Raw genomic sequence first — 11,825 nt, forward strand, 5'->3', positions numbered from 1 at the left:
ATGGGGTTGTGTGTCACAATGTAACTCTTGGATTGGTTGATGGGGTCGTGTGTCACAATGTAGCTCTTGGATTGGTTGGTGAGGTCGTGTGTTACAATGTAACTCTTGGATTGGTTGGTGGGGTCGTGTGTTACAATGTAACTCTTGGATTGGTTGGTGGGGTCCTGTGTTACAATGTAACTCTTGACCACTCTGAAGAGTGGTTCCGAAGTGGCTCCAAGGGGCAGAGCCTCTCTGCTGAGGGCCCAGCTGACCCTGTGCACCTGCCTGTCTCCTCTCTGTATGAGGACACCAGCCAGACACCAGCCTCTGGGCTTAGGGCCCACCCTCACTCATCCAGGGTGACCTCATCTGAACGAATCCCGGGAGCCCAGACCCTGACTGATTGGGCAGGGGCAGCTCTGGCTGGAACTTCCTTTTCCTGGGAGAGGGACTCACAGGCGACTCTTCCTGGGGCGCCCACTAGATGGCGCTCACAGACCAGCCTCTGGCCATACTTGCCTTGGGCTCCCCTCCCCAGCGGGCTCCCTGGACACCTGCCCCTGGTCCATCCTGTCCCCAGTTAACCGACTGCCCCTCAAACCACATGCACCAAGCCCCGTATTCACCTGGGATTCCCGACTCCTCCACGTGTGAGGAATGGAAGCTTCATCCTGCAGCCCCGCCCAGTGCTCCTCCCATCACCTGCTCCTGCTCCTGCTCCTGCACCTGGAACTTGTACCTGCACCTGCTCCTGCTCCTGCTCTTGCACCTGGAACTTGTACCTGCACCTGCTCCTGCTCCTCCTGCACCTGGAACTTGTACCTGCACCTGCACCTGCTCCTGCTCCTGCACCTGCTCCTGCTCCTGCACCTGCCCCTGCCCCTGCTCCTGCACCTGCTCCTGCTCCTGCTCCTGCACCTGCTCCTGCTCCTGCACCTGGAACTTGTACCTGCACCTGCTCCTGCTCCTGCTCTTGCACCTGGAACTTGTACCTGCACCTGCTCCTGCACCTGCTCCTGCTCCTGCTCCTGCTCCTGCACCTGCTCCTGCTCCTGCACCTGGAACTTGTACCTGCACCTGCTCCTGCTCCTGCACCTGGAACTTGTACCTGCACCTGCACCTGCTCCTGCACCTGCACCTGCTCCTGCACCTGCTCCTGCACCTGCTCCTGCACCTGCACCTGTTCCTGCACCTGCACCTGCACCTGCTCCTGCACCTGCACCTACACCTGTTCCTGCACCTGAACCTGCACCTGCTCCTGCTCCTGCACCTGCTCCTGCACCTGCACCTGCACCTGTTCCTGCACCTGCACCTGCTCCTGCTCCTGCACCTGCATCTGCACCTGCTCCTGCACCTGCTCCTGCACCTGCACCTGCTCCTGCACCTGTTCCTGCACCTGCTCCTGCTCCTGCACCTGCACCTGCACCTGCTCCTGCACCTGCTCCTGCACCTGCACCTGCACCTGTTCCTTCACCTGAACCTGCACCTGCTCCTGCTCCTGCACCTGCTCCTGCTCCTGCAACTGCACCTGCTCCTGCTCCTGCACCTGCACCTGTTCCTGCACCTGCACCTGCACCTGCTCCTGCACCTGCACCTGCACCTGTTCCTGCACCTGCACCTGCACCTGTTCCTGCACCTGCACCTGCTCCTGCACCTGCACCTGCTCCTGCACCTGCACCTGCACCTGCACCTGTTCCTGCACCTGCACCTGCACCTGCTCCTGCACCTGTTCCTGCACCTGCACCTGCTCCTGCACCTGTTCCTGCACCTGCACCTGCACCTGCACCTGCACCTGTTCCTGCACCTGCACCTGCACCTGCTCCTGCACCTGCACCTGCTCCTGCACCTGCACCTGCACCTGCTCCTGCACCTGCACCTGCACCTGCATCTGCACCTGCTCCTGCACCTGCTCCTGCACCTGCTCCTGCACCTGCTCCTGCACCTGCACCTGTTCCTGCACCTGCACCTGCACCTGCTCCTGCACCTGCACCTACACCTGCTCCTGCACCTGAACCTGCACCTGCTCCTGCTCCTGCACCTGCTCCTGCTCCTGCAACTGCACCTGCACCTGCACCTGTTCCTGCACCTGCACCTGCACCTGCTCCTGCACCTGTTCCTGCACCTGCACCTGCTCCTGCACCTGTTCCTGCACCTGCACCTGCACCTGCACCTGCACCTGTTCCTGCACCTGCACCTGCACCTGCTCCTGCACCTGCACCTGCTCCTGCACCTGCACCTGCACCTGCACCTGCTCCTGCACCTGCACCTGCACCTGCTCCTGCACCTGTTCCTGCACCTGCACCTGCACCTGCACCTGTTCCTGCACCTGCACCTGCACCTGCACCTGTTCCTGCACCTGCACCTGCACCTGCTTCTGCACCTGTTCCTGCACCTGCACCTGCTTCTGCACCTGGAAACTGTACCTGCACCTGGCAGCTTGGAAAGGTGCAGCCTCGCTCACCCAACACCTCTGCCTGCCCTGTGGCTGGATGGGTGCCTGCGTGTGGCTTTTTTTTCCTTGGAAGGTTTTATAGTTTTCATGAAAAGGATGTACGTTCATTATAAACATTTAAACAACGTGAGGAGAAATGCAATCCCAGCCCCACAGGCCGGCGCGGTGCTGCGGAACCATCGCTGGAGGAACCGCTCCACGTCCACGCGGTGCGGAGAGCTGGCTGGGCAGAGAGCAGACGACCCAGACGCTGCGACACGAGGCCACACTGTGCGCCGCCTCCTTTTACTCCGACACAGAGAAGACGGGTTCTCGCCTGGGGTTTCTGAACCTTGAAAACCATGACTCACTCCCCGGGATCCTGGTCTTTAAAGCGCCGCGCCGTGGCCCGGGGGGAGTTTGTGGTGAAAACGAGCCGAGGATTGGGGCCATTCTTCTTTTTTAAAAAAATAACTTATTTTTTGATAATTTTACCGGAGATCGTTACCCATTAGCTTCAGAATCACAAGGGGCTGACTGGCAGTGTGGACTCCTGCCCGGCGGCCGCACACCGCGCTCTCCCTCCACCCGCGCCTCCTCCCGCTCCGCACCCGGCTCTCCTGGCACCGAAGGAACCTCATGTGCTTGGGGCCGGGGACGAGGAGCCGGACGCGGGCGGACGAGGAGCCGGACGCGGGGGGACGAGGAGCCGGACGCGGGGGGACGAAGAGCCGGATGCGGGGGACAAGGAGCCGGACGCGGGCGGACGAGGAGCCGGACGCGGGCGGACGAGGAGCCGGACGCGGGCGGGCGAGGAGCCGGACGCGGGCGGGCGAGGAGCCGGACGCGGGGGACGAGTCCCTCCCTCCAATCATGTGTTCTCGGCGCGGAACGCTGGTTAAACGCAGACACAGACACAGAGGAAAACGAAATGCCGTGTCTCCTGCCTTCCCGGCCTGGAGCAGCGGTTCTCAGCCTTCTGGCCCTTTCAATACGGCTCCTCATGTTGTGACCCAGCCATAACATTATTTGCGTTGCTACTTCATCACTGTCATGTTGCTCCTGTGATGAATCATCATGTAAATATCTGATCTGCAGGATGGTCTCAGGCGACCCCTGTGAAAGGGCCGTTCGACCGCCAAAGGGGTCGCGACCCACAGGTTGAGAACCGCTGGCCTGGAGGCTCATGGGGACGGACCGGCTCCAGCTTCTCTCCTTGCGTCTCGCTGTTGACAATGTGCTGGTCCTGTTTTACTTCTTTTTAAAAAAGAGATGTTTTCATTGATGTCAGAGAGGGAGGGAGGGAGAGAGAGAAACATCAGTGATGAGAGAGAATCATGGACCGGCTGCCTCCTGCACCCCCCTCCCTGGGGATGGAGCCCGCAACCCGGGCCTGTGCCCTGACTGGGAATCGAACCCTGACCTCCTGGTTCATAGGTCCATGCTCAATCACTGAGCCACGCCGGCCCGGCTTTTAAAAAATGTATTTAGATTGTTTTCAAATATTCATTACAAAGTTGATGTTTTCTATGGACAAGAGCTGTTCTGTTCAGACTTAATCTCCGTGAAAAGCCGTTAAGCTGCTCACCCAATGAGCCCCGAGCCCTGATGATCGCTGAGGGCGGGGGGGGGGGGCTCCTGGGCTGTGCGAGGTGAGCCTGAGGGGCGCGGACGGTGGAAGTCGCAGAGGAGACCTCAGGGCGGAGGTGGCCCGCTCCGCGCCCCCCGCACGGCTCCCTCGCCCGCGTCCCGCCTGCTGACACGCGCCTCCCTCCGCAGGACACGGAGATCCTGAACACGGCCATCCTGACCGGCCAGGCCGTCTCGGTGCCCGTCAAGGTGGTGGCCGTGCAGGAGGACGGCTCCGTGGTGGCCGTGGCTGAGGCCCTGGAGTGCAGGTCCGCGGACGAGGACGTCGTGAAGGTGCTGCCCGCGTCGCCCCGCTCGCCCCCGAGCCCGGCCCTTTGGGGTTCGCCCCTTGCCCTGTCAGGGTCCCCAGCGTTTCCTGTCTTTCCCTCTGATACGTCTTGGGATTCCTGATCTATCGCCCCCCTCCCCCCGTCCCCCCAGGTCTCCGAGCGCTGCGACTCCGTGTTTGTGAACGGCAAGGAGATGAGGGGCCGCGTGGACACGCCCGTGAGCTTCACCCACCAGCACTTCACCGCCCAGTTGGAGGTCACGGTCTGGGCGCCCCGGCTGCCCCTGCAGATTGAGATCTCGGACACGGAGCTGAGCCAGGTCAAGGGCTGGCGGGTCCCCGTGGCCCCCAACCGGAGGTGAGGAGCCGGGAGGGCGGCCGGCAGGCGGGACGAGGGGGCCCGGTCCGGGGCCCATCCAGGCGGGAGGCAGACGGACCCCACCGAGACCCTCCTGTGCTGGGGCCTCAGGACCGGACATGAAATGGGGAAATGGGAAAACGTCTCGGAAGCGTCCGTCCGGCCAGCGGGGCTCAGTGCTTGGGCATCGGCCCAGGAACCAGGGGGCCGGGTTCGATTCCCGGACAGGACACGGGCCCGGGCTGCCTGCAGGAGGCGGCTGATCGATGGTTCTCTCTCGTCATCGATGTTTCTGTCTCTCCCCCCCTCCCTTCCTCTCTCTCTAAAAGGTCAATAAAAACACATTTTTAGGAAAGAAAACATTAAAAACATTAAAGACAATGCCTACACGTGGCTGCCCCTCCCCCGGACACGTGTCCCCGTCCACTGGTGGCCGCAGGCTGGTCAGCAGCCCCAGACGGGGCCTCCGGTAAAGGGCGCGGGCAGGGGGGCTCTGAAGGGCGGGGCCGAGCGGAGGGGGCGTCAGGCTCCCGCGGGAGGGACCGCCCGTGTCCCCCGCACCTGGAGGAAGGAGAGGGGCAGCCGTTCTCTTTATTTGTTTATTATTTTTGTTCATCCTCACCCAAGGGTATTTTTCCATTGAATTTTAGAGCGAGAGGATGGGAGAGAGAAAGAGAGGGGGGGGGACATCGCTGCGAGAGCGACACACCCATTGGTTGCCTCCCACACGCACCGTAACCAGGGTTAGGGATTAAGCCTGCAACCCGGGTACGTGCCCTTGACCAGAATCGAACCCGGGACCCTTCAGTCCCCAGGCCGATGCTCTGTCCACAGAGCCACACCGGCCAGGGCAGGACAGTCATTCTTCTTGTTGTTAATTCTCACCCACGGATATGTTTCTAATGATTTTTAGAGAGAGTGGAGGGGGGGGGAGAGAGAGAGGAGACATCAGTGTGAGAGAGACACATCGATGGGTTGACTCTTGCCTGGGGCCGGGGATGGAACCTGCAACCCAGGGAGGAGCCCTTGACTGGAAATCGAACCCGAGACCCTTTGGTGTGCCGGCCGATGCTCTAACCACCGAGCCACACTGGCCAGGCCTGGGGCAGCCGTTGTGCCCACTTCCAGGTGAGGGGACCGGCACCGGCTCCCAGCCCAGACCTCAGGCTCCCCCCCCTCCCCCCAAGCGCGGGCGATGCTTTTGAAACTCCAGGTTAGAGAGGCGCCCACCTGTGTGGGGGGTGGGGCAGGGCCTGCGCTCCCTCCCGTGTCCACGCCGGCGGCAGCGCAGGGCCCGCCAGGAAGAGCCCGCGGGGGGCGGGGCAGGTGGTCAGGGGACCGTGAGCCGGACCGGCCCCCGCGCCCGCTGACGCCTCCGCGTCCGCTCGTGCCCAGGCCCACGCGGGAGAGCGAGGACGAGGAGGACGAGGAGAGGAAGGGGCGCGGGTGCTCGCTGCAGTACCAGCACGCCCTGGTGCGCGTCCTCACGCAGTTCGTGGCCGAGGCGCCCGACCCGGGCCGGCTGAGCCCCCTGCTGGGCCCCGACTGGCAGCTGGACATCACGGACCTGGTGGCCGGCTTCCTGAAGGTGGAGGAGCCGCGGGTCGCGCAGCTGCAGGGCGGCCGGACGCTGGCGGGCCGCGAGCCAGGCATCACCTCCGTGCAGGTACGCGCCCCCGCCGGCCCGCCTGGTAGGTGCAGGTGTGTGTGTGTGTGTGCGCGTGTGTGTGCATGAGCATGTGTGCGTGTGTGTATGTGCATGTGTGAGAGTGTGTGCATGTGTGTGTGTGCGTGAGCGCACGTGTGTGTGCATGAGCGTGAGTGTGTGCATGTGTGAGCATGTGTTTGTGTGTGTATGCGTGGGTGAGCGCATGTATGTGTGCATGTGCGTGTGTGCGTGTGTGCATGTGCGTGAGCGTGTGCATGTGAGTGTGTGCATGTGTGTGTGAGTATGTGTGCATGCATGCATGTGAGTGTGCACCTGTGAGAGCCACCGGCTGCAGGTGTAGTCACCAATTTTTTTATTTTTATGTTTTTATGCCCCTTTCCCTCCCCGTTGACCCCCTCCAGGCCCCGCCCCCAGGCCTTCACCTCCCTACTGTCTGTGTCCACGGGTGACACATGTGTGCACACAGGTCTTCGGTTGATTACCTCCCACCCACGCGCCCTCCCTGCCTTCCCTCCGAGATTCTGCCCTCTGTTCTGTGCTCACCAATTTTTTTAAAATCTGGATCCGAGGATATTTTCCCAGTTGGTTTTTAGAAAGGGGACGGAAGAGAGAGACAGAGAGAAACTTTGATGTGAGGGAGACACATCGATTGGTTGCCTTCTGCACGCACCCCAACACGGGGTGGGGATCGAACCCACAACCCAGGCCCGAGCCCTTTAGCGGGAATCGAACCCAAGACCCTTCAGTGCCGAGGCCGGCGCTCTATTTACCAATTTCAGTCACTGGAAACCAAATCAATTTTTGCTTCTTAGAGCGTTTCAGGGAAAATAAATGTAGAATTTCCTTTACCTGAGCTACATTAAGCCCACGGCGTAAGCAGTTTCCCTGGTGCAGCTGGCACTTTGCACGTCGCCGGAGGAGACGGCAGGACCTGTGAGAGCCAGTTCTATTTTCCAAACCCGGAGGGCAGACCTCGCACAGCAGACAGAAAAGTATTGAAAACACGCATTAAAAACAAGGAAGCCTCGCGGTGCAATGGTCTCCACGGCACTGCAGCTCCAGTTCAGCGACGTTCGAGCCCGTGCTGGCGGGTAATTGTGGGGACGGCGCGGCGTGGCCTCATAAAGACGTGAGACGTGACCGCTCACAGCCACGTCACCTTAGACGTCCCAGCGTTACATGTGACACAGCTGAAGGGACGTGTTCTACTCTGTTCATTTTCCCGTCACTGTGCCCCCGATTCCCGGAGACTGAGCAGTTTAGGCCCCACCGATTCTCAGGGTCCCGGGGCTGGGTTCTGGCCTGGTCTTGAGTTCTGGCCCGACCCTGGGCTCTGGTCCGTGCTCAGGGCACCCCGAGGCTCAGGTGGAGGCGGGGGCCGGGCTGGCACCTGTGGGCTTTGGGGGAGGGTTCGTTCTGGCTCAGGCTGCTGGAAGGCGAATTCCTCCGGGTGGGACAGGGGTGTCGGTGCGGCCCAGAGTCCCTCCCTGCTCCCGAGGCCGCCCCCTGCCCCTCCTGCGGCCGCTCCATCGTCAGCGACGCCCGATCCAGCCCGATCCAGCCCTTCCCACAGGACTCTCCGGCCACAGCCAGGGAGGGTGCCTGCTGCTTGGTTTTGTTTGGTCAGTCCTCCCCCGAGGATATTTTCCCATTGATTTTTAGAGAGAGTGGAAGGGAGGGAGGGAGAGAGGGAGAGGGAGAGGGAGGGAGGGGGAGAGAGAGAGGGAGAGGGAGGGAGGGAGAGAAAGAGAGAGCGTGCGATCGATTGGTTGCCTCCTGCATGTGCCCGACCAGGGGATTTCTAACCTTTGACCCCTTGGTGCACCGGCCGACGCTCTAACCACTGAACCACACAGCCAGGGCTCCGTGCTGCCTTCCAGTTCAGGAAGCCCCCCTGGGAGGTCACCCCGCCGCTCCCAGGGCCTGAGCGAAAGGGAGGAAAGCGGACCAGGATGGTGCCGCTCAGGCCTCCAGGCGGCAGGTGGGGCGAGCGCTTGGCTGCACAGGGTCCCCATCAGCCTTCAGCTGACGGAGAACGTGGGGTGGGACCGCGGAGGAAGGGGGCCGCGGGGGGGGAACACGGGGGGGGGTTCACATGGAGCGTGAGGCCCAGATGGCAGCGCTCTCGCCGCCGCAGGTCCTCTCGCCCCTGTCAGACTCCATCCTGGCCGAGAAGACGGTGACGGTGCTGGAGGACCGCGTGGCCATCGCTGACCTGGGTGTGCAGCTGGTGGCCGGGCTGTCGCTCTCCCTGCAGCCGCACCGGGACGACCGCCGAGCCATCGTCGCCACGGTGACGGCGCAGGACGTCCTCCAGGCCCCCGGGCAGGTGAGCCCCGGAGCCCGTGTGTCCTTGGTCAGCGGAGACCACCTCCCCGTCTCCCCGTCCCCCGGCGGTCAGCACCGCCCTCAGAGCCGGGGCTGGGGCGCCCGAGCTGCCCCCTGCTTCCCACCCGCCGGTTCTGTCCGCAGTGCTCAGGGGCAGACCGGCTTGTCCTACGTGGTTTGTTAAAAAACATGTTTTTATTGACATCAGAGAGGAAGGGAGAGGGAGAGAAACATCAATGATGAGAGAGAGCCACGGATCGGCTGCCTCCCGCACGCCCCCCACTGGGGATTGAGCCGCAACCCGGGCCTGTGTCCTGACCGGGAATCGAACCCTGACCTCCTGGTTCATAGGTTGACGCTCAGCCCCTGATCCCGCCGGCCAGGCATCCTCCTGTCTGTTTCCATCCATCGCCCTGTGCCCTGTGCCATCTGCTTTGTCGGCCGCTGCTCGACCTCGAACCGAGGGTCACGGGTTTCACTTGTACCTAAAGCGCGTGGTTGTCGGTGCTGGACACTCCCGGCAGCTTCCTGAGGAAGCCCGGCGGCCAGGGAGCGCTACCGTGCGCCTCGCGTCTTTACCGCATTGTCACCTCCGACCTGCTCCCCGCCTTTAAACGGCCCGTCCTCGCCCCCCCCCCCCCCCCCCCCCGTCCCGGGCGAGGGCACCCGGCCCAGTGGGCATCTGAGCCTCTTCCCGGCTCCTCCCGCCACCGCCGCCGCCTTCGCCCCTCGTGGCCTCCTGACAAGGAAGGTTGGGGGGGGGGGGGTGGCTGCCCAGGAGGCTGACGGGCGGCACCTGAGTTTGGCTCCATCAATCGCCTGACCTTTCCGAGTGTTTTCTGAAAGGTCAGAGCCGAATCCGGCGGCCCGGATGCATGAATTAGCATGCGCTTTGCATGTTAACGAGAGCATGGCATCGCTCCTCACGCCAGCGGGCCGGGCGTGCCCCGGGCTGTGCAAAGCGATAAAGCATAGACGCTCCTCCCCGGCCAGCGCGCCCGGTGGTTAGAGCGCCGGCTCTCCCACCGAAGGGTGGCAGTTCGGCCCCTGGCTGCCGTCGGGAGGCAACCAATCCCGTGTCCCTCACATCGATGTCTCTCTCTCCCCCTCCCCCTCCTGCCTCCCTTCCACTCTCTCTGAAAACGATTGGAAAAAACACCCTCGGGTGAGGATTCATAAAAACCAACCGACCAAAGCCTCCCTCCCGAGGTGTCCTTTCCTGGGTTTGCACGTTTAAGGGGCTCCAGGCAGGAGCTCAGTTCACGGCCGCGACCTGGAGGGACCCGCGGGCGGGAATGGTCACGGACGGACGCTCTGGCCTGGTTCCCCCCAGGAGGCGATCGTCAGCGCGTGGGTCCTGTTCAGCGACGGCGCGGTGACCCCCCTGGACATCTACGACCCCCAGGACTTCTCCGTGTCCGTCTCGTCGCTGGACGAGATGGTGGCGTCCGTGCGGCCGAACCTGCAGCCCCAGTGGCCGGTGGTGGCGGCGGAGGGCGAGGGCCAGGGGCCCCTGGTCAAGCTGGAGATGCTCATCAGCGAGCCCTGCCAGAAGACCAAGAGGAAGAGCGTCCTGGCCGCCGGCAAGGGCCACGTCAAGGTCAGGTTCGACCCCCACGTGGACCGGGGCCACGGAGCCACCAACGACGACATCGAGGGCGTGAGCCGGGAGTACCGGGACCCCCTGAGCAACTCCATCCCGCGCGGGGGAGGCCGGGAGCGGGCGGCGCCGGGGTGGCCCCCCCACGGCGCCCCGGCCGGCCACCGGGACAGCGCCAACCGGAGCGCCACCCCGCCGCCGCCCCCCCTGGGGAGGAAGGACGCGAAGCGGCCCCCGGGCGGCGGTCCGGACGCCGTCACCAGCCTCCCCACGCAGGGGCGGTCGCAGGGGCCCAACCCCGCGGCCGGCGAGCTCACGGCGGCCTCCCGGGGGCTCACCGACCTGGAGATCGGCATGTACGCGCTGCTGGGCGTCTTCTGCCTGGCCATCCTGGTCTTCCTGGTGAACTGCGTGGCCTTCGCCCTCCGGTACCGGCACAAGCGGTTCTCCGTGAGCGAGCAGGGCGCCCTCCCGCACTCCCACGACTGGGTGTGGCTGGGCCACGAGGTGGAGCTGCTGGAGAGCCCGGTGGACGTGACGCTGCCCTCGGAGGAGTGCGCCCCGGGGCTGGACCGGGGGCTGCCCTTCGAGGAGGGGAGCTTCCTCCTGAACGGGGGCTCCCAGGAGGCGCTCCCCAGCCAGCTGCTCCGGCCCCCCGAGTACGTCTTCGAGAAGGACCCGCGGCGCCCGCCCGCCACCCCCTCGGCCCCCAAGAGGAAGCGGGTCAAGTTCACGTCCTACACCACCATCCTGCCCGAGGAGGGCGGCCCCTACACCGACTCCATCCTGTTCCACGGCGAGGACAGCATCAAGTGGGTGTGCCCGGACCTGGGGCGGGGGGACCCCCGGGACTTCCGGGACTACATGGAGAGGCTGCGGGACCAGGTGTGAGCACAGCGTGTGCCTGCGGGCGTGGGATTCACCTTTATGCCTTCTGTTTTCCCGGTGGGGGGCAGGGCGGGCGGCGGGCGCACGGGGTGGGGCGGCGCGGTGTCTGCAGGGGGGCCCCCCCGGAGCAGGGCAGAGCGCGGAGAGTAGAGCCGCGGGGGTGAGAGAAACATCAATGCTGAGAGAAGCATGGACCGGCTGCCTCCTGCACGCCCCGCACTGGGGATCGAGCCTGCAGCCCGGGCAGGTGCCCTGACGGGGGATCGAACCCTGACCTCCTGGGGTTTAAGTTGGGAAATGTCTCTGAAACGGCCGCCCGGGGGTCCCGGAGAGATGCTCCCACGCGTCTTACCCGCTGCCTGGTCCCGGCTCCATTCCGACCGGACAGACCCAGCCCAGAGGACATGGCCTGTCACCCCGGACGCACGCTGGGCCGGCGACGCGGGGAGGACTCGGTGTGACTTGTCCAGCCCTGGACCCTCTGAAGCACAGCGGGCTGCCTGCCCTGGCCTGGGATGGACGCCCCCTGCCCTGGCCTGGCCTGGGATGGACGCCCGGGGTGCAGGGCCGGCTCCCGCATTTCCATCAGCCTCTGCAGCCGCCTCCTGTGACCTTGCCCGCCTTTGGGAAACATGAACAAAAGAAATGTCT

The 11,825-nt window shown here is 64.0% G+C and overlaps 1 protein-coding gene across 1 annotated transcript in view; it reads left to right on the plus strand.

The window, feature by feature from the left end:
* Positions 1-11,331, plus strand: part of TMEM132B (transmembrane protein 132B) — a 62,902-nt gene extending 51,571 nt beyond the window's left edge. Inside the window, exons 5-9 of the mRNA XM_059676004.1 lie at positions 4,193-4,336; positions 4,484-4,689; positions 6,085-6,355; positions 8,496-8,687; positions 10,020-11,331. Coding sequence (XP_059531987.1) covers positions 4,193-4,336; positions 4,484-4,689; positions 6,085-6,355; positions 8,496-8,687; positions 10,020-11,177 — 1,971 coding nt within the window. The 3' untranslated portion in view covers positions 11,178-11,331. The remainder of the gene's footprint in view (positions 1-4,192; positions 4,337-4,483; positions 4,690-6,084; positions 6,356-8,495; positions 8,688-10,019) is intronic.
* Positions 11,332-11,825: the final 494 nt, after the last annotated feature.

This window comes from Myotis daubentonii, chromosome 19 (genome assembly GCF_963259705.1).
Source record: "Myotis daubentonii chromosome 19, mMyoDau2.1, whole genome shotgun sequence".
In the NCBI taxonomy this organism is placed as follows: domain Eukaryota; kingdom Metazoa; phylum Chordata; class Mammalia; order Chiroptera; family Vespertilionidae; genus Myotis; species Myotis daubentonii.